This window comes from Ambystoma mexicanum, chromosome 12 (assembly GCF_040938575.1).
Source record: "Ambystoma mexicanum isolate Mex_15411 chromosome 12, UKY_AmexF1_1, whole genome shotgun sequence".
Lineage (NCBI taxonomy): Eukaryota > Metazoa > Chordata > Amphibia > Caudata > Ambystomatidae > Ambystoma > Ambystoma mexicanum.
In genome coordinates, this window is record NC_090936.1 from 576611363 (window position 1) to 576634970 (window position 23608).

Consider the following 23608-nt stretch of genomic DNA (forward strand, 5'->3'; position numbering starts at 1 on the left):
AGGTGGGAGTTTTGAGGTGAAACATTATAAATTGGAGAGAAGTGTTGCTATATTGGGGTAAGTATGATATTAGTAACTTGTAGGAAAATAGCATGCACTGGTAAAAACCCATGGAATTCTCTGAAAAAAACTTTGTTAAAGAGACGTTATCTTTGATGTCCTGGGTGTTAGTCTCAGCAGTGCATGGTGGTAGCACGAGTTATGGTTGCTTAGCTTACCATAACCGGTGAATTTATGAGGTTTTTTGGTTTTACCTGTAAACATAACGTCCCTGTAACAAAGTTTTTCCAATTAATTTCATAGGTTTTTATTAGTGCAAAATCAACATAAAGCCCCCTTAACTACGTTGTTTCATTGATTTTTTAAAAATTTATTTATTGGACATTTGTATGGCGCCTATACACAAGTGTTTCTAGGTGCCACAAGACAAGAAGAGGTTGGGGGGCATATGAATCACAAATTAGAAAAACTCAAAGAAACAAATACAGTTATATTGGCCTTGTGACAATCCTACCGTGCAAGAACAAGGACATAAATCCTTGTGGGGAAGAGGTAAGGTGGAACTGCAGGCATGGGGCAGCCCCAAGGGATGGGCGGGCAAGTGCTAGGTGGGCCAAGGAGGCACATGCCACGGGGACATATTGGAAAAGCAGCAAAGAAGTGTGTGCCCTTGGTAAAGCTAACTAATGGACGGGCCAAACGGACTGTGTATTCTCTTGTGAACTTGTGAACAAAGGAAGCAAGTCAACTGTTCAGTATAAAACTTGGGGAAGGGAACCCTGAGAACAAAAGAACTGGAGAGTGTTTATCTTGGGGAAGGGAGTCTCAAGATCACAGTGTTGTATGAACTTTATTTCATTTGAACTGGGGCAAGGGAACCCCAAGACCTTCTTTGGATACGAACTGTGATGCCAGTGAGCCTATAGAAGGTAACGTCAGAGCGCGTGTTCAAACCTCCAACAAACAAAGTTACATTGGAACTGTATTGAACTTGAGTACTTCTATTTTGTTGAGAACATTTCCCACTAGATTTTGTTGTAGTTGTGAGGACAAGCATAGGTTTTGACACCGACAGACTTTTGGTTTGCACTTGTGGACACAGACTATCCTTACATTTCTTTATGTGGGGAAAATCCCACCATAGTATAGAGTTATTTAGGCATTACACCATCCCAATCATTAATATAGCTTTGTTTGGAAATATATATCTGTTGTCTCTGTCATTTCTCTTGATACCATGCCTGTCTCACAATACGTGCAAATGGTACAAATGTTGCCCTAAATTGCAATCTCATGGGAGGAAAGGCATAGAAATAATTGCTGCTGTGCACCAAAAATGCTTTTGCGGGCCCCCATACAGTAACAAGAATCCTGTGAAGCCTAACAGTACGAGAAAGGAATGAAGTTACTTGGTTGTACGCATTAAAAGTTTAATAATATTGGAGACTAAGATAGGAAGAATAGGCTTGTTTTTGTGTGCATGTTAGCCTGCAGAGTAGAATATTTAGGATATTCTTGGTGGCGTATCTGGTGTTTTTGTGGGTAATGGTTTTCAGTTTGTTGTGAAGGACATATGGGGTTTTGAGGTGGCTGGCTTTGTATATGCAGAATCCTTTGAAAGCAATGCTGTCTGGTACTGGCAGACAGTGGAGCTGAGAGAGAGCTGGTGTGCTGTGTGAGTGTTTTCTAGGTGTAGAATGAGTCTTGCCGATGCATTCTGTATGCCTTACAGTACACAAGAGTGTTATTGACGAGTTTGGTGAAGATAGCAATCCTGCAATCCAGCTTGGAGAGAACTAGTGCCTGGGCTGAGGTATGGAAGTCGTCGGGGTAAAGGATGTATCTTACCTTGCATAGGAGGTGTAGCTGGAGGCTGCATGTTTTTGTGACAGCAGCTGTGTGGTGTGTGAAAGATAGGTGGGGGTCGATGGCAAACCCTAGGGACTTGACTGGTGAGAAGAGGAATATGTGTGGCTGTCTGTGGTGAGTTCTTTGCTACAGAGGGTGAGAATAAGTTTGGGACAGAGGGTGGGGGAGCAGAGGAGGAGGGAGTCCATTTTTGAATCAGTTGAGTTTTAAGGAGTGGGTGGACCTCCAGGTGGTGATGGGGAGAGACCGTGCAATGACATCAGACCACCCATTGTCAGTAACACAAATGTCCCGTAATTGAATTTTGTGGGAAGAAATGATACCCTATAACACTCAAGACTATCAAATCGTAGTCACCTCATATCATATAAAAATATATATACAATTTATTGGAAAAGATGGGTAGAGACGTGCCTGAGAGAGTGCTGTTCTGAGGTCAGGAGATTTGGAAGTGGATTTCTGTGTCGTCTTTGTATTGGTGAAAGTGGATGTTGTGATTGCTAAGAGTCTATCCAAAGGCCTCAATGTCTAGGTGGAAATGAGGGGAGAAACACAGGTATAAAAAGAAAGGGTATCTTGACAGGTTTGGGAACGTGATCTGCTAGAAATTTATTAAAATGAACCGCATTTCTGGGAGAAATGACATTACTTTAAATATCAAACAGTACAACAGTACCCAGCACCGCATGTGCACTGGACGGATTGAAAATCAGCCACACAGCCACAGCAAAAACATTGACAGAGCTATGTGACATTTTAAAATGATCTCATTGACTTGTGGAAGCAGCAATATGTACCACTATTCACCTGGGTGCGTAGCCACAGGTATTTCAGAGTGTTGTTAGATATCTAATGAATACAAATACCTTTCCAAACATTTTGAGAACAGTAGTATGCAACCACCAGTTCTCCAGAAGCATTGGGCTTCAAATCCCATAAGCCGCAGCCGGCATAGTCATTGGTGAAAAAATTCTAGGAAATCCAGCGCAAAACATCTGGAGAGCCACAGGTTGCAGAGCCCTGCTCTAGAAATATTAAATATATTGATTATATTAAGATGCCAAAATTAATCAATTATAGTGAATAATGTTTGATAATAGATGTTCCTGTTGGCGGGGGTGGGTGGGAGCCCAAGGTCCACTCAGAAGCCTGTCTATCATGAAGGGTCATTTCTGATGTTGCTTTTCTGGTCATGTGTTCTGGTCGCTTATCTGGTCATGTGTTCTTGGAATCAGTCCATCAGGAGAGGAGGCGTGGGTAGCCCCGAGGTCAGAAAAAGTTAGGAAGCAGGTCCAGAAGCAGGACAGCAGACTCAAGGGAGATCCAAAGGCTGGAACAGGCTAGCAGAGCTTCCCCGTGAAATCCAGCAGCATGAATTAGGGACCCTGCCCTCTGAACCGTACTTTCCTCCAGACAAACACCAATCTGATAAATTGGTTGAAGGATTGGCGGAGGGCCAGCTTGATCATTTGGTAAACCCTGGGCAGCAAAAGACATAAGGGGGGACTCATAGTTGGCAAATCTATTGAACATTGAGCAGGACTGGCAAATCTCCCTCTGCATCATCACTGTCAAGAAATGATGAGAAATTGGGTGAAGAGGGACAGGATATTATGGGTACTAAGTTGATAAGGCCCCATGGTGGAGGACACAGGATCTGATTCCCGAGCATCCACTGGTTTCTTGAGAGACTAGGACTGGGGGCGAAACACAAAAGCAGGTAGGGATAGGTGGGTTGCACTGGAACTGAGAGTGTAGGCAGAAGCTGATTGCAGACCTGAACAACATTTGTCCCAGTTATAACCTGATGCAAGGTGTGGAGAAAAGAAATAAACTGTCAAAAGTAAATGTCAAACGTACACTGAACATATGAAAAATGCATAAGGACAAAATATCGCCATATGTTTGCAACGATATTGAGGCATGGACCCTTCGTGGGGCACCTCCGCAACCCCTGCATTATTTTTAAATGTGCAGGGAACACCCCCGCAACCACTGCTCCCACAAATTATCCACCCCAAAAATATCGCCTATGGCGTTCCAGACGAACATATATACGGCAATATGTTTGGTGGGGATAATATGTAGATATACCATAAGGACAGCGCCCTCAACCTTGTTTTTGTTGCTTCAGCAGCAGCGCTGGTCAGAAACAGGGAGGCAGACAGGGAAATAAAAACAAGTGAAGGAAGGTGACAATGGTATTGACTTAAAGGGTGCCCAATTCATTACTCCTCTTATAATGTGTGGTAATGGAATGCAGTGAGCTCATGAAGGCCATTCCGGCCTTACGCTGATCTAAACTAAAGGTACAACAAGCCATATATTGGTGGCCTTGAATGGGTTACAAGACTGAGCCTTTGGTAAATAATTGACACATTTAACTGCATGCTGATTTCCTAGTTGCCCAAACTGGGGTGTTTACTTCTGTGATGTTTCCAAGTGGACCAAAGGAAAAGAAAATGTGCTGGATGTTTAGCGTGATCTCAGGGAGAACCTGGCTGGTGGTAAAATGGGTTGGACATTCCACCAGTAGTGGGATTATTGAGTTTCACACTTGTTAATAAGGAAGGTGTGCTGCATAAACTTGTTAGTAACAATGACATACAATAGTGTTGCAGGAAATGTTACATGGTTTGGCAGATTGTGGCATACAAGAGTAACCATTTACTTACTGCCTGTTTGTAATGGAATGGTAGAAAAGATACTTTGTGTCCTGAACAATTGCGTTCTGTGAGGTTTGGCCAGTGTTAAAAAGAAAGCTATAGATTTCATGGTTTGGTGCCTTCGCACAAATCAATGCTCAGCCAACAGGTGTCCCAACTTTGAATTGTTGATTGTGAGCAAGGTTGGAAACTATTTGCGTTCAAATGGAATATATTAAAGATTATGTGTAAAGACAACTGAGTGTTATTCAACGAGCAAAGAGGTCAGACGAAGGGTTTTTGAGAGTCAACATACATTTTAAATCCATGAGAGCGGTGATCGGGTGGTTTTGCCTTGGCTGACTTGGCAACAATAAGTAATACTGGTAAAGTTCTAGAATATGTATCCTAGTTGTATTTAGCAACAGTGTGAAGAAGGTTAGTGGTCTGCAGAGAGGAAATGTGCTGGAATAGGAAATGTGCTATGAAAGCCAGGCAACCTACTGGAAGGGATAGTCTTGTTTGCAGTGGCATGCTAAAAGACAAGGTAGGTGGCAGTAGATGTTCGATGAATTGCACTTGCTGGAAACAGTGGGGGGCTCCTGATATGAGAGACTTAGTTATGTGAAAGTAGGCTTGTTCACGAAGAAATGTGCAGATATGTTGGCTAGTCGAAATGGACTAGTTGAAATGGAACACAGAATTGCAGCGACAGATGCCAGATGTGATGGAGTCAATATCGGTTCTCGTAATGGTGAATACTGTGCATGGTTAACAATGGCTATCTACATAATTAGTCGATGGATATCTTCATCTTGATGTTATGTCCAATTTGTGTTAGGTTTGATATGGGTAAGATTTGTGAGACTGTAGAGTCTGTGCATGGTGACGGGTATGTTGGAGTGTAGATCACAACATATATATGGGTAGCGTGTGTTTGTGTGTGTCTGTGTGTGAGAAATTCATCAGAAAGACTATGATCTTTTGGATGCTTCGTGCATTTAGCTTGTTCATTGAGACCAGCATCTTGCTAGACTGATTAGTGCTGCTCCTAAGACAGCAACTAAAGCATCACAGTGATAGTGCAGAATCACAGTAAGTAATTGTGCAGGATGTGTATGCAGACCTTATTGTAATATTGCATGTGCAGGTGCAAACCAAGTACCTGTGGATACCAAAAGGAGTGTGCCCTCATTTAAATGGAGGTGTTACCCATGAAAATTAGGAATTCCTGTTTGCATTAAAGAAGCATGTGGACGTGCACAAGGATCCTGAGGAGATACATGTAATGGAAGGCAGACTATTTGATCCCGAGGAGACACACGTAGAGGGAGACAGACGATTTGATCCTAAGGAGACTCATGTAGAGGGCGGCAGACTTTTTGATACTGAGGAGATGCATGTAGGGGGGGTAGATTATTTGATACTGAGGAGATGCATGTAGGGGGAGGTAGACTATTTAATCCTGAGGAGACACACGTAGAGGGAAGTAGACTATTTGATCACGAGGAGACACACGTAGAGGAAGGCAGACTTTTTGACACTGAGGAGATGTATGTAGGGGAGGCAGACTATTTGATCCTGAGGAGACACACAAAGAGGGAGACAGACTATTTAATCCTGAGGAGACACACAAAGAGGGAGACAGACTATTTAATCCTGAGGAGACACACATAGAGGGAGGCAGACTATTTAATCCTGAGGAGACACACATAGAGGGAGGCAGACTATTTAATCCTGAGGAGACACACATAGAGGGAGGCAGACTATTTGATCACGAGGAGACACACGTAGAGGAAGGCAGACTTTTTGATACTGAGGAGGTGTATGTAGGGGAGGCAGACTATTTGATCCTGAGGAGACACACAAAGAGGGAGACAGACTATTTAATCCTGAGGAGACACACATAGAGGGAGGCAGACTATTTAATCCTGAGGAGACACACATAGAGGGAGGCAGACTATTTAATCCTGAGGAGACACACATAGAGGGAGGCAGACTATTTGATCACGAGGAGACACACGTAGAGGAAGGCAGACTTTTTGATACTGAGGAGATGTATGTAGGGGAGGCAGACTATTTGATCCTGAGGAGACACATGTAGAGAGGCAGACTATTTAATCCTGAGGAGACACACGTAGAGGGAAGTAGACTATTTGATCACGAGGAGACACACGTAGAGGAAGGCAGACTTTTTGATACTGAGGAGGTGTATGTAGGGGAGGCAGACTATTTGATCCTGAGGAGACACACAAAGAGGGAGACAGACTATTTAATCCTGAGGAGACACACATAGAGGGAGGCAGTCTATTTGATCCCGAGGAGACACATGTAGAGAGGCAGACTATTTAATCCTGAGGAGACACACGTAGAGGGAAGTAGACTATTTGATCACGAGGAGACACACGTAGAGGAAGACAGACTTTTTGATACTGAGGAGATGTATGTAGGGGAGGCAGACTATTTTATCCTGAGGAGACACACATAGAGGGGTACATACTATTTTATCCTGAGGAGACACACATAGAGGGGTACATACTATTTTATCCTGAGGAGACACACGTAGAGGGAGGCAGACTATTTGATCCAGAGGAGACACATGTAGAGAGAGGCAGATTATTTCATCCTGAGGAGACATGCGTAGAGGGAGACAGACTATTTGCAGCCACCCCGTCTCTCCTTATGGGGTCTCAAACTCTTCTTGAAAAAATTGGGACAGTTGTTTGTGCATTCACAAACAAATGCTTTGTGACGGTCTGGAGTATGAACACAGCTGCGCATTTAGCCATAGTTACACACAATCAAGAAAGGAGGTCCTGAATCTAGAAGCGATGGCTTCACTGATCTCTCCAAGAGGATCCCCTTTGCATACTTCCCAGCTTCAGAGGTGATAAGGTTGCTAATTTTTATTTTTTTCATTGACAGATCAGAGCGAACAGCACCAGTTCTTGGCATGGAGGACCTTCTCACCACCACCCTCCGCACTGCTGAGGGCAAAGGGTACTTTGTTTCCGGACATCATAACAATCTGACTGAAGAAGATGTTGCTTTGAAGAACCTACCAGTGGAGTCTGTGGATATATACTCTGTCTCTGTGATTGTCTCTCTCTTTGGGTTGATTGGCAACGGAATCGTCCTCTGGTACCTGGGTTTCCGGATCCATAGGAATCCCTTAACTGTCTACATCTTCAACTTGGCAGTTGTCCATTTCATCTTCTTTTTCTTCTTTTCCGTTGTAGCCATCATTTTCTTGCTGAGTTTGCATGGACTGACTAGACAAACTGGGCTCTACGAAATTCTGGAGGCCCTCTACATGTTCGGCTTCCTCACCACCCAGTGCCTGCTGGCGGCTGTCAGTGTGGAGTGGTGCGTGTCTGCCTGGTGCCCTGTCTGGTACAAACGACGCCGTGACAAGCACCAGTCCTCCACTATATGTGCCATGGTGTGGATTTTGTGTATTATTAGTGTCGTGGCATGGCATTTATTCTGCAGCTATACCTATCGAGTCTGTTTGGGGATATACATAGCACACTCTGTTTTGGATGTCCTCATTTGTATACCCTTAATGCTTCTCTCCAGCCTGACACTGCTTATCAAAATTTGTAGGAGACCACATGGTTGCCAGCTGCCGAAACTCTACATACTACTTTTCACCACAGTCCTCTCATTCCTCCTCTTGGCAGTGCCAGTCAAGCTGGTTCTGTTCATGAACGTCACTTTACGTAATTTTGCTGCAGCCATCTTGTGCTTCTGCATCAACAGCAGCCTCAACCCAGTGATCTACTTCCTGGTGGGGAGCTTCAGGAAGTGGCGGCTCAAGAGTTCCATCCCGGGAGCCCTCCAGAAGGCCTTCCAGGATGAACCGGATCCGGCTGTGCCAGGGGAAAATGTGCATGTTCAGCGCCGGTGCCTCCCAGCCTGACCCTCCTCCACCGCCTGTAAGCCCAAATGCAGAATTATGAACTAGTCTCTGCTTGATGGTGTTGTCACACCCATACGCTACCAGATTGTATTACTGCTAATTTTCTCTCAAATCTACCTTATGAGATCCTGCAGAACAGCTTGTCCAACCACTGACATTTATAAGCGCCAGTGTGCCAGTGTGCTCCCTAGTGGCAATGCTGACCCGAACATGACACCATCCGGTTTTGGCGTTCGAGTGACAGCCTTTAAATCTTTCCCAGCCACTTCACAATGACATCTCTATATCACATGTAACTATGTCTTGTATAACTGCCCTCTCTGTGGGGGGCGCACTCACCAACATGCATGTCTCGTCTGCATAGCACTAGCACACAGTATCATGTATTAAGCGCAGGGCATTTGCACTTTTGTTAATATATGAGGTGATGTAGGGATATTGCCTTCCACCACCTGTGCGCACGCAGCATAGACTGTTACGTATTGATATTTCCGTCGTGGCGCAGTTAGAGATGCGTGCGTCCTGGCCCTTAGCCGGTGATGCATCTCCAGCGTCATCTGCCCAATGCACAATCCACAGACTCAACTTAAGCTAGGCAACTGCCACTCTCACAGCATCACTCCGGCCGGGGGCTGATTGACGGGTGTCACCAGCCCGAGATAGGGTGCGGTAGGGGCCTGAAGAACCCAGTACCAGAACCTGGGGCCCACACTGCACCAGCCACCACGCGCTCTACTCACTTCATAGCCTACCTCAGACCACTCCAACTGCATCGACAAGATTTCAGAGCCCGGTTGGAGCCTCTCCGACCCCCAGTTTATACCTGCTAGTTATGACATATGGGCAATACGCATTCAAGGGTTCATGTATCCAGACACCAGGACAAGGATGCATGGCTGCAGCGTTACACCAGAGACAGCGCTGCAGGGAGCAAAACGCGCATGACGTTGTCAGGTAGAATTCTAAATATTCGTTCCTGGGGATCATCTACACACCACACAAGCCCTGAGAGCTCACGCGCAGGTGTTTAGCCCTATAATCAAAGCACAGGTACTAAGCGTGTGTGGCCACATGTGCATTAGTGAAACACCCAGATTTTCTCATTTGGTGTTCAAAGTTCAGAATTATGTCACAGTTCTACACTCATTTCAAAATCCCTTTCTTCGGTCCAGGGCAGAAGATCTGAGATGTTCAGAAACCACTAACTGGGGTCCATCCTGATGGGGACCTGTCCCTATGATACAGCTGACAAAATCCCAGAGCAAGGGAAATGGAGAAGGCCCCAACACCAAACCGTCTCCGTGTTATTAAATCAAATAAGCAGAAGAATGAGTAGCCCGCGGCAATATGGTGATCCCCGGCGGATGCATAGAAAGCCAGACATGTGGAGACGCAGGCTGCAGAGTACCCCCTGACTTCTGGACCCTCTATTCAACTGTTATGACAGCCATGGATGTGTGCGCTTGAATCATGTCAGCATGGAATTCGGGGTCAAAGGGTCGAAAATAAACGAGGTGTCAAAAAAGAAAATGTATCCGCATATCTAAGAGAACTTGCACCAAAACTAAAAACAATATTGTGAGGCAAACTCAGAGCCAGCATTGATTGCCTTGAAATGAAAGTGTTCCATTGATGTTAACTATCCCCTGCACAATTGATGTGAAGTATCCCCTGCACAATAGTATCCCCTGCACAATTGGTGTTAAGTATCCCCTGCACAATTGATTTTAACTATCCCCTGCACATTTGATGTTAAGTATCCCCTGCACAATAGTATCTCCTGCACAATTGATATTAAGTATCCCCATGCACAATTGATGTTAAGTATCCCCTGCACAATAGTATCCCCTGCACAATTGATGTTAAGTATCCCCTGCACAATTGATGTTAACTATCCCCTGCACATTTGATGTTAAGTATCCCCTGCACAATAGTATCTCCTGCACAATTGATATTAATTATCCCCATGCACAATTGATGTTAAGTATCCCCTGCACAATAGTATCCCCTGCACAATTGATGTTAAGTATCCCCTGCACAATTGATGTTAACTATCCCCTGCACATTTGATGTTAAGTATCCCCTGCACAATAGTATCTCCTGCACAATTGATGTCAACTATCCCCTGCACATTTGATGTTAAGTATCCCCTGCACAATAGTATCTCCTGCACAATTGATATTATGTATCCCCATGCACAATTGATGTTAAGTATCCCCTGCACAATAGTATCTCCTGCACAATTGATGTTAAGTATCCCCTGCACAATTGATGTTAACTATCCCCTGCACATTTGATGTTAAGTATCCCCTGCACAACTGATGTCAAGTATCCCCTGCACAATTGATGTCAAGTATCCCCTGCACATTTGATGTCAAGTATCCCCTGCACACTGAAGGAAACATCTATTCTGTAAACATGTCTGATTTGGGAGTACTATATTGGAATAATGTGAAGGGTTGTAAACTAGATGTGATGCCTGCCTCTTTTGCTTCCGCCCACTAATCTTTTTTTATCTCTGAGTGCAAGATAGCTGTGCGTTCACTTGATCTCCAATTGCGAGCACACACACCTCGTTTTCTGTCTCTAGATCTTATCCTGCGAAGTGTCTGCAACCGAACAACACATCACACTGATTTTTAATTGCCTGATATGCATCATTTGATATTAAAGAAAGTAATATATATATATTTTTAAATACACAGGTTGCGGTCAGGGACAGGTCAATTGCTTAAATAATATTATCTGCTCTACAATTTCATAGTAAGGAACTCCTTGTAAATATAGATTTTCTTTAATATTTACATGCAATAATCCTTTTAAAATCATATGATAATGTGTGCAAGAAAGGGAGCTCTGACAAGCCTATGTTCCCATGTTGCTGTTGGTAAGGGAAGAAGCACACATCTGTAAATTCAAATAGGTTATAGGCCAGCCTAAGAACTGCCCTGTAACCATGTCACGCAGCGGTTTTAGCATCCATGTTTAATCCAAGTCCTAATGGTCAAGATTGTGCAGCTCTGAGCCCCAATCCACAGACACATCTGCAGCCATACCTCACACCTTTAAGCGCGGATAACTGGAAACCCCCAGGCGGTGTCAGTTGGGCAGCAACTAGTGCCCATAAGGCTTCTAGGCTCTCATCCTAACCAGGAGGTACTTGTAACCTCTTTGTGGTTGTGAACATGTGATGTTCTTGGGCCACTGTGGATGTGGACCAGAGTGTTATGGGGAGATGGTTCCATATTTCCAGGGTTTGGATTCTGGGTGTGATATCCTTTTGTCTCCCTGGATGTTACGCTGATAGGAATGATAGCCCATATTCTCAAAAGAAGCTCCTGAATAAAGCAAAGGATGCACTGGTGGGTCATCTTCATTTGCACCAGAACAACCTGCCCTTTATTTGCAAAGTGCGTCAGAATGCGTGCATAAAGGTGCATACATCTTGAGGCCTTCTTACCCAACTCTGCGCAAAGCAGGTGGTGGAACAAAGCTTTTCAGCGCATTTCAATCCTCATCCCGAATTCAGAAACGGGAAGCGCTTTGAAATGAGCAGAAATGAAACCCGTGCCCCTGCAGGGGCATGTTTATTGCATGAGATGGCCCTTGTTAACCCAGCCATGCATTCTTTCTTAAGAGGAACAGCAGAGGTACGAACGGATGCAGTTCTACGTGCATTTCTGTCCCTCAAAGAGAGATAGAAATGCTTTTTCTTCTTTTTGTTCTTTCACAATCAGGGCCCATCACTGTGGAACTTGCCTGCGGTGTCCGGAGCCTACAATTCCCAACACTAATGTAAATGTATGCAAGCGGGCCGGTCAGTGCATCATTTGCACTACCGCCACCCCCATGGCAATGCACATTTGACCTATGAGAATAAGGTGACCTGTGCATTTCCAAAAATGGTGCATCTACAAACCCATTTTTTTTGAGAATCTGATCCTAAGTATCATTGAGAGTTAACTTCTTCCATCTGCAACCATTTTAAGATTAGGAGCAGAATCCTAGCTGCACATTTTACTGGTAGCCAGTGTGTTTTTTTTCCTGCACCTGTCATGTGATTGACATTTATCGGTAGCGTGTTCCTTTTGTTTAGCTGCACCTACATACATGCCAACATTCTGTGACCAAAAATCTGTAGGAATCTTAAAGTTTCAAAAATAATCAGGCGAGGAGGTAATGATGGGAATATCGCGTCAGCAGCCCATTGTCATTGAATGAGCCCGCCGCCGCGGGTGCATTCAATGACAATCAGTCGCCTGCCACACCTTCTGCCACCATGCAAGCTCGGGGGAGCCCTTGAAAGACTCCCTGGAGCTGGCGTGGTGGGGGCGTTAATGGCACCTTATATCACAGGCACCCGCAGCGGAGGGGCACATTTATCCCGCCGCCGTGGGCGCCTTTTACATCAAAAACCTGCATGCCGTGCCTTCTCCCGCTGCGCCAGCTCAGGGGAGCCCTTGAAAGACTCCCCCGAGCTGGTGTGGTGGGGGGCTAATGGCGCATTTTGTCAAAGGCACCCACGGAGAGGGGTGCATTTAGCCCGCCGCCGTGGGTGCCTTTTACATCAAAAGCCTACATGCCGTGCCTTCTCCCGCTACGCCAGCTCGGGGGAGCCCTTGAAAGACTCCGCTGAGCTGGCGTGGGCGAAAAAATAAATAAATAAATAAATAAATAAATAAAGCTATTAGACCACCCTCAGGGCCAGATTCTGAACTTGGCACAGTGAATATGTGCTAAAGAGCACGATTCATTGTGCCAAATCAGTACGCCCACGCTCCACCAGTATTTTCAAGTGGACCTGGGCGTCCTCGTAGTGCACCTTCAGGATTGCACCTGTTTGTCATAACGGGCACAATACTGAAATCTCAGCAGCATTTTGTAAAATAACGACGTATTCGTTATTTTACAAAAATGCTGCTGAGAACACGGGTGTATATAAACACTTTCATACACACCAAAGTAAGCAACTTCAACGTTGCAGAATACAACGTCGAAGCTGCTTGCTTTGATGTATGTGAAAGTGTTCATGTACACTCGTGTGGTGTATATGAAAACTTTCATATACACCAAAGCAAGCAGCTTCCACGTTGTATTCTGCATTGAAGCTGCTTACTTTAGTGTGTATGGTTCCTATGTACCATGGGTGTATATGAACGCTTTCATTTACACCAAAGCAAGCAGCTTCAACGTGGCACAATACAACGTGAAAGCTGCTTGCTTTGCGGATACCCGATTTGCGGGCTCTAATCAATCTGCAGGCAATACCAGTTCGTATAGCCCGCAGATCGACCAATCAAGATTGAGAAACACCCGCTAGGGTGTTCTAATAGCTCATAACAAATGTTGAATACATCCACTGAACTATGGGCCATACAGCTTTTTGAGCATTAGCTCCTGTCAGCCAACCACACCCAGATGCCCTGCCGTCCAAGTGAAGCTACCATATCAATGAAACCGTGATCACCAGCTCCTTAGAAATTTCCCAGAACAACATAACGTGGAGAACAGACTCGTTTTTAGTACCACAAATGGGGCAGATAGCAGAAGTATACGGTATACCCCGTCCAAATCTTCAATAACTCTGCTACTTTTAACCCGTTTAACCGGAACTCGATATAAAGTGCGCGTGCATAGGTTGGATATATAATATCTAAATATTCTTCAAACTCCGGCTCCTGTTTAAAGGATGGGTACAGCACCCCAGAATTCAGTGCAAGACAAGACCTGGTCATCCTCTCCCAGAATAGCACATTGGCAGCACCTTTTACTTCTCGCTTCGTGCCTCTGGCCATAGTGGTAGGGTTGTGCCATAGACGAAGTTCATGGCTGCCAGCCACTGCTTGACATGCACAACCCAAGGGAGAGAACGCCCCACGCAATAGCCAGGCCATTTATAAGCGCGTCCCTGTACTTTTCCAGTTCTGGTGTGACCCAACACCTTACCTAGTATCATACCGGCTTGATGCCCACCTGGTCATTTACTGGCCACATACCACACTCCGTATGAAGTTGAGCATTAGGGGAGCTCCTTGGGATTCTTAACAAAGTTTTTCAGGAAGTTATGATATGATATGGCATTTATAACGCCCCTATACGCAAGTGTTTCAAGGCGCGACGAGGCAAGGGAGGGGGAACAGAGGGAAGACAGAGAACGATCCTACTAGGCCTTGTGTCATTCAGATTGCGCAAGTGCATGGGAAGCGGGAAGGGGAAAAGTCAGGGGGCACGGGGGGGACAGTGCAGTACATTGGATACATAGTATAAATAAAACTTAAAAAAATAATAATACGGCCAGTTGGTGGCAAGTGCAGGGTAAATGCAGACATCATGTGTCAAGTGCTGGAAAGGGGACTGTAGCGATACCGAAAAACTGTCCCCAAGTGCAGGGGTTGCTTTTGGTGACGGCTAGGGATTGACAATAAGTATAGCCCCATAATTCTGCTCCATTAAGAGCTGAAGATAAGGTTTGCAGATTCTAAATCTGTAATGCGGGAGAAACCCCCGCTCTCCCATGGCTTACAAAACTTGTTCTCATGCCTCCACTGTTCTTGTCGAGGGTAGCTGTTGATTTGGTTAATTGGGTAGTCCAAGACTCGTTCTTCAAAAATCTAACTTCCAAATAATCATAATAGGGGACTTGTTCTAACCTACAGCTGTCCACCATTCAAAGTTTTTGAGGATTTGGGTGTAAACACCCTTACTTTGGTTTTGTCCTTTTTAAGTTCAAGTCTCAGCTGATTACATTTGTTGACCAAACAGTGTAGAGTACATTTAAGGCCCATGGGGGAAGTGGCGGATAAAACCACAACATCTGCTAAAAATACTGCTGGAAATGAGTAATTTCTGAACCTTGGTGAGTCAAAAGAGTTGACAAGACAATTCTCGGCTGACTCGATGACAAGTTCCTCGATGTAGATATAAAATAGGAGTGGGGCTAGGACACATTACTGCCTCACTGTCCTCTCCACATCGAACCGAGCTGTGACCGCGCCCGCCAATTCCCGGCGTACAACCGGCCTATTGGTGGTGTATAATTGTCAAACAATCGTAATTAGATGACTCAGTGTATGCCTCTTCTTAAGAACGTGCCAAAGCAGCACTCCATCAAAGGCGGTCTTCAGGTCTGCGAAAAACTACATAAGCCTTAACTTTGCTTAAAACAGTATATTTCTGATACATTAAAATCAGGCGAAAGCATTGACTGAGGGTACTCAAACCTGCCTGAAACCCTGCCTGAAGGTGGCTAATTAGCATTTATGTAGCTGTATCTAGTTCTTTGCTTGCACAGGCCTTGGTTCTATCAATGCAGTGGCTAGAACTGGCCCCCTACACAATTTATGCTAAAATGCAGTTGCTTATTGCCGAATGCAGAATAGCTAGTCAAGTGTTCGGTCGGACCAGTGGTTTCTTCATAACCTAAATTACAAACAGGATGAAGCCCTTTTCTTGCTTCCCTATTGTTTGTGCTCCTTTTAGTGGTATGAGAAGAACGTAGGAAATCAAATATTTAAACTAAGAACTAGCAACTTATCGGCAAACAACAGTGTGATTTCAATTTTAATAAATCAATTTATGAACAAAAGGTATGTTTTTATCGATAAAAGCATTTCACAAGCGTCTCCAGTAATTTAATTTCAGAAAGATAATGCTAAACGTATTTCACTGATGTTGTAGATCTGAATTTTGGCCAAACTTCAGCAGAATAATTTTTAGAAAGCTAGTAGTTATGACTACCACTACTTTTTATCTGGCGGACTAGTGGGCTCATATATATGTATATCCAATGAAAAAACATTGTCAAAGGGATTTTATGGTTAAACTGCTCTATTAAAAACCTGTGAAATTCAGTGTAAAAACTTAGTTAAAGGGCAAAATCTAAAAACTGAAGAAAATGTGGCACTTATAGTAAGCTATGCAACCATAACTCGCACCACCACCATGCACTGATAAGACTAGGAGATCTAAGATGATATCACCGTACTGAAGTCTTTCCATACTGCCTTTAGAGGAATTCTCATAATATAGTATCACAATTTACCTTGAACTAATAACATCGATATTCATTTAGATTCCATGCACCTTTTAATGTTATAGAGAGTTCCTACTTCTCTAGAAAGCTCCCGGCAAAACCATTACACCTGATGTATGGAATCACATAGGTGAGGTGAAATCAACCAACAAAACTACACTTGTGTCAATTGGGGGGTGTCAGTAGATTTCTTCTGTTCAATGTCAAACCAGTGAAGGGCACAGAGAAAGATATTGATGATGTACAATAACAAAAAAGACACATTGCCTCCAAATTAGATCATTGGAACAAAGAATGTGCTTGTCACACTTTATCTAGGCACCTAAAAAAATTAGGCTTGCTTAATTACTGAGGCCAGAAAAGGACATGTGATCCTGTAAAAAATTTTAATGACTACTTTTGGAGACCAGCCTAACTTATAAAACCACCTTCTTATCTCAGAGGTTTTTCTGTCAATGAATACTAGCCTGCCATGTTGGCATGTATGGGACTGGATTTACAAATAAATATTAGTGTTATTATATAACATATAAAGCCAGAAGCCTCCTATTTTCCAGCACTGCAATAAAACATGTTATTGTTACCTAATTCAATGGCACCTGCCAAAGATCTGCACCGGAGCAAATTAGGAGATGGCCATGAGCAGCACTGTTTTTCCACTACTACCTCATTCCCGATTCACAACGGCTAAAACTGGCGCAGATCTGGATATACCTGAGCATCTTTGAGATTCTCATTTGCAAGTGGCAATGCACGCATTTGCTCTAGTGCCTTTTTTACGGAGGCTTGTGGGCATCCCCTGATTTGCCCCTCTTAAAAAATCCTTTTGAATCGGGCCTATGGTGTCTTTGGAAGTGCTCAGTGTAAAACTATCTCCTCTGCCTATGGGTTTTATTTTTACATAGACTCTTGTACGTAGAATGTTTGAAAAAACGTTCCATAAGATTTTTTCTAAAATATATTCAAGGCCACAATCTTACATATTCTCATACGCTGATGAAAAAATAAGAAAATAATAAAACATTAAAATCATTATGAAAAAATAGAGACAGAGCCACAGGGAAAAACACACAGCCATCTCAACGCAACACCAGCCTAGGATTACATATTCATTCATAGATTTGTAGAAATTAGCACCAAATCATATTAAATTCCCAATTTTTGCCACTAAATTTAAAGAAAGCCCAGTCAGTCACACCCAGATTGCGACATTTCCAGCTATCTGGGTGGCAGTCTTAATTTTGCTGCCAGAATTCCAATACTGCAGAATTATGTTATCGGCTTCTTTCAATTTTTTGGTCTCGATAACTTAATTTCGGTGCTCGTCAACAGTTATAATTAAGATCATTCAAGAGCATAAGTGTGGCAATTCAATTTCGGATCTGCCCACCTTGTTATGTTGATCCTGTATAGAATATCAAACACAATATCTTGCACCTTTTTCACAGTTCAGAAGAATGTAACCCTGCAAACACTGCCATTTTACGATTCCAGACGTCCTCTGATTGCAATAACCGCAATGTGTGCATTCTCACAGGTATCTCGTGCATTCTCGTTTTCTAAGGAGAATCTTTCTGCCTTATGATCATATGATTTGGAAATAGTGAGAGTGCTCCTCTACTCCAATAAACACATTCTCACTAATCAGCTCGAGATATTAATCCTGCAAATTTGGATCAAACTCTGTTGTAGACCTTGGAGGACATAGTTTGACTTTATTCCCGTAGAGAATCGGCCCAGATGCACTCAACCCAACTTGGTATTGAGTCGAGAAGATTTTATAGCAACCCTCAGAAATTGAGAAACCCTCCCTCATCCTAATCCTTTTAATGAGAAACCTCAGGCTGATTCTTCAACCTTTACTGTTGGCGACAATACCAACAGACAATACATTCTGACCATCATATTTTATTCTGCTCAATTAGAGGATTGTGCGAAATTATGAACATTCGAAAGTTGTGTTAAAATTATTTGGGACCCCCCGAGTTTGATTTAAAAAATGACAACTATTTAAACACTATCTTTTTAAGTCGGTCAACAATTGTACAACCATCTCCCTAAAGTGCTGAGAACTAGAGTGAATGTTCTGTTATTGTAAAAGCTACCAAAATGAGCTGTATCTTTGGCATTGTGAGTTGATCACCTTTAGTTTGTATTTGTTTAGTTTTGATTGTAAAGCCTTTACTGGTTTATATTCTATGACTATGTTGAATGTCTTCTCAACTATTTTGATTTTATGTTTTTATGATTATGTCTTAGGTTTTACAGATTGTTTTGCTGTTGAATGTATGCACTGTGCTCTGACACCAAACACTGTTAAAAGTACACGCTTAACACAAATTGTAAATAAATAAATACATTCCTAAAGAGTCTAGGACGGGCTCACTTTCCTTGTCTATACACAATTTTCCTGTCTGTAAAGCCTAAGGAACTACAGCATATGGCCTAAAACACTGAATTACATTGCAAAAGCTACTGTATTTGTTGAGGTCGAGTGATTAGAATGGAATGGGCAGCAGAGTGCTGTACAACATGAGATGTAAAGCAGTTTAGGCACTGGATAGGTGCAATCAATTATTGGGTAGCAATTGGTTCTTCTGGCCCAGCAGCTATACAGACGAGAAGAGAAGACCAGAGGGGGTGGCTGCTAAAGGTTGTATATAATATGTGCAAGGAGATATACAGTGTTGTAGCATATCAGTTGAGACGATGGTGGGGTGCACATGCAGAAGAATTACATTGAATGTAGAAGGAAAAGGAAAATAGACAGTAAATCTTGTCAAAGTCTGTTATCTTCAATTATCTGTCATAAAAGAGAGTAATTGTTGTCTATTATCCTAAAAACACACTTGAAAGTAGGAGTGGAAAACAGGAACACCAGGGAGTCCCCATGTCATGAAAATAGTACATAGGAGGTCACTTTTGGTGGGTAGTGAGGTGGTTGCGGTACAGTGGTGCATCAAAAAGAAATGTGGGCCTTTAACCGTATGTATTCAAACACCATACAAGAGAAGTGTCTCCATCATACTGGATGATCACACCAGGTGAACTACACAGGCAAGTACATACATGCTGGCAGTGTGCCATGAGAGGAAGATTTGTGGTGCTTGGCTGGTGAGTGGTGTTGTAGGAGAAGACGCTGTATTGGATGTGAACCAGAAGGATGGCAGAATCACAAAGAACATCACCGTGCATTTCAATAGACGAGCTCTCAATTATCCTGTAGTCCGAGAGTTGTCAACAAAAGAGGGAGACTAAGTGGACTAAACTGAGATAGGTATACTTGCTTTGCAAAGCAGCCATAAACACCAAGGCTGAGATTGGCAAAGATGCTAATTGTGAGGGGTTGTGAATCCAAAGCAATGTAGGTCAGGGAGCCATATACAATGAGGCATTGGAGAGAGTTGTCATCATGTGGCCAGGGAAGTTACCTATCTTGTAGTTGGCTGAAGTGCATAGGTCTAAAGTCAGGATTGAAGCATAATGATATGACTAGGCTTCGGGGATAAGGTGGGTGGTACCAAAGTGGATTAAAAGACCATGTACCTTAAAGCTGTGGCGTGTGATGTGTCGTCTTGAGAGCTACCAGGGAAGCAATCCGATCTACTACAACTAAAGGTCAAAGGAGGAGGAGAAATGTGTGGAGGCTAAGTAGCCGTAACATCTTTGCACATCAGCCTTATGGGCAGAACTAGGACTGGTGGGATTTCAGTGAAGATGAGTACGGCCCCCTCCTGTTAAGTGCAGAGGCATGCGCATGGCAAAGTAGACGATGAGGAGGAATCGCTCCTGGAATCACTCTGGAAAAACGGTAGGTGAATTTGCATTTTTTTTTAAAACTACTCTTACCTATACGTTTCCCTCATACTTGTCTACCAGTGCATGTGAACTATTACCGACTTGTGTGCCTCTACATTAGTGACACCCGTACTTCTATTGGTTTCTCAGCAGCCTAACCAGCCCTGCGTCTTCTCAGAATCACTGGTCTTATGTCCCCTTTGATCATTCATTATGTACATGTCACCTTAGGACACAATTGTAATCCGTGGTTTAATGATTTTTCAGATTCTCTTGACCTCAGCGTTGTATATTTGCTATGTTCCAGGCTATGAATTTCAGGCCCCCGATCTCAGATTGTTCAACTCAGATGGACATACCCTGGACATGTTCTTCAAAAGTGACTCCAACTTGAGTCCTGAACAGTCTAGATCATTAATCTGAACATCCGTCTCTTTATTTCCTTATACATATCTTTCTCAAACATGAGGAATGTACTAATTTTACTGACATTCATCATCAAAAAATGGAACAACATTGACCCCGCAGGTATAGCTTAAGCACTAACGACTTAACAAAGCATTCTGTGTTGGTCTTTGAAAATTGACTTATTGACTGCCCTTGATCTTCAGCTCTGTACAGTTCTTTTGAAACAGGTTTCACCCCAATAAAAAACCAAGCATGATTTAGAACACAGAAAAATAGTACACCCCAAACCTGCAAGATCTAAAATCCACCTGGAAATCTTTATAAAAGATATTGCGCAAATCATGCCTCTCATATCGAAATTGGGGTACAAGTTAGACCTGAAAACTATTAAAAAGCAGTAAAATGACCAAAAAAGCTGTCTAGGCTTCGCATATATATTATGGTCTGGGTCTATGTCCAAATGTCGGGAACAAAAGTGCGACTTTGCAGAATTCAGGCTGTGAACGTCCACAAAGTCAGTGTTTTGTTCCCAGCCCCTTCTCCTGCTCCTTTTCAGGGGTACCTGCCTCACACCTCCCTTCTGCTGCATGGACCTGTGCCCCCATCCCCTCCACAACCTCCACTCACCTGCTGTGGGCTACAGTGCCTTCCATGTCGCTCTGCAGGCCATGAAGACGGAAACCCCACATACAGCACATTGCGCTTCTTTATGTGACCTTTTCTCAGGCTTCCGTCTTCGTGGGCTACAGACTGTGACTGCCTGGTCCCAGCATAAAATTACTTTTTACAATTTGCAATGAGAACAGGAATCCTTTCAGTCTGTCCCAGTCACTGCCACTGACCCCAGATCTTTCTGCCTCTTGTTTGAATTGCGTGAGAGCTCATTACCAATCCATGAACCATAATGACCACACATGTCCCCGCGACCCACCCCTCTGTGACCTTCAATAGGGAGCCCTGACACAGCCACAAATGCACCCCCCAAAACATTGTCCAGATGGTGCCTAGATCCACAAACCCCAATTTCCAACCACACCTGGGGAGATGGTGACCTGATTAGATGGAATACGTTAATGTACACTCAAGCACACTGCACAACACAAGCACAGCATATCAAGCTGTGGTTCACAGGCAAAGTAGCCCCTAATCAATGATATCCCAGGTGAGCCCACATGCACACAAAGGTCACTCCACAATAACCTGCACCATAATGCATCCTGGAAAGCACATGCAAGTGTGCCGTAAAAACATGCACCCGTCCTATTTGATAGTGTAGGCCCAATGTGCATCCCATCACATGACATGCAGGAGGTGATGCTGGAAATGCTTTGGAGGGTCAGGGTCTCATCTTTGTCCCCTTCCTCCCTAGTTTGTGTTTTCTGTCTGTATTATGCATAGGAGTCCAGTTTGGTCCTCTGGCGGTGCAGCTCTTCATTTTTATTGTTGCGAGCAAGACCCATGGGATACCCCTATGGCTCTGGTACCCCTATTGTGTGTCCTTTGGGGACCTGTGTGTGCATCCACAGAGCAGGGCATGGGCTGGTGGTAGCTACATGCTGATTTTGCAAGAGCTGTGGGTCTCTTCCATTTTGGGAAAACCAGGCCCTGCCATAGGAATCCATGGATTCATGAACAAAGGCAAGAGGGCCACTAAAAGCCTCATGGCTTCCTACCTTTCCCTTCCTGTTTCTCAAAGCCTTGAGAAGCCCTGGCTCTGTCTTACTCCCCCTGATCGAATGGAAAGAACATATATGGCTCTGAGACTGCCTCTGCCTAATTGACAGAAACCCCTCTGCTTGATTGCTTGTTTTGGGTACACCCAAGGGAGAGAGGAGTCAAATCACATTCTGTGTTGTGGGTGTCTGGTTTTGGTTGTGTGCCACAATGTCTGTGGTTCTGCCTGAGCCAGCCATGTCTGAAATAAATGCAGTGAGTGCCCGGAAAGGCTGGGAGTTGCCCCCAATACACATCTACTCTTTTGTGTGTCTGGTTTGGGGTGAATGGCCTGAATGCTGTTGACTCTTAATAAGGAAGGAATCCCGGTAGTCACTAGTCCACTGCTAGGTGGAAATAGTGTCTACTCTGTCTATGCCCGGGAGGGGAAAACCATCAAATTATATCTGAGACAGAGCTCAAAAATAGGTTGCACACCTGGGTAGATTACTAAAAACACTATATATAAACTTTCATTAGATACATATTAAGATTTAATAATACACACAATTAATAACAATCATCACCAGACTATTAAGTACAATACAAAAAGGATCAATGTTGATCATCACATAAAAGAACATAGGATTTCGGTAATAACAATCAAATGGTTGGTCGACATAAAGTGAGCAATACATTCAACATATAGCTGATACTGTATCAGTTTCTAATCACTTCTAGATAACACAAGTTTTTGTTTCCCTGTATAAATCCAGAAAAAAGTCTCGACATATTTCTGTTCTTGGGCAAGTTATTCACAGAACATTCATCAGGAGGGTTGTCATTGTCACGAAAATCCCAATTAAAATTTTTCCAAGTGCTTCACAAGGAGAATGATATAGTGTGCACGTGCAACCTGTAGATTAAAAGAGAATGAAAATAGATAAGGAGCTAGTTCTATAGCTTAGTGGATCTATAATATTCCCTAGAAGGTGAATAGAATAACCACACATAGGGGAATAATTACCTAGCGTGGTGCTTGTGGGGGCTCACAACATCAAACAGTGTAGGTTGCGGAAGGCTGTCAAGTAGCTCTTAACCTGTAACTGATACATGAAAAACCTCATTAAGTGTTTTTCAAATGAGCCAGAAAACGCTGAAAAAACAGTTCAATAGATAAGTCAAAAAGGGGCTAATAAGGTGTGTAAACATCAGTGATAATTAGCCTCCATCTCACCTGAGTGTGTCTTCAATTGAAGAATAGACTCAGGAGGAAAGGCG

General features: G+C 43.5%; 2 protein-coding genes across 2 annotated transcripts in view; one reads left to right on the forward strand and one right to left on the reverse strand.

Annotated features, from left to right (window-relative positions):
• LOC138513807 (mas-related G-protein coupled receptor member H-like) overlaps positions 1 to 18842 on the forward strand; it is an 83363-nt gene extending 64521 nt beyond the window's left edge. Inside the window, exon 2 of the mRNA XM_069628907.1 lies at positions 7440 to 18842. Within this exon, the coding sequence (XP_069485008.1) occupies positions 7440 to 8436 (997 nt within the window). The 3' untranslated portion in view covers positions 8437 to 18842. The remainder of the gene's footprint in view (positions 1 to 7439) is intronic.
• Positions 1 to 23608, reverse strand: part of LOC138513808 (transmembrane protein 176B-like) — a 417665-nt gene that overhangs the window by 270312 nt on the left and 123745 nt on the right. The window lies entirely within an intron of this gene.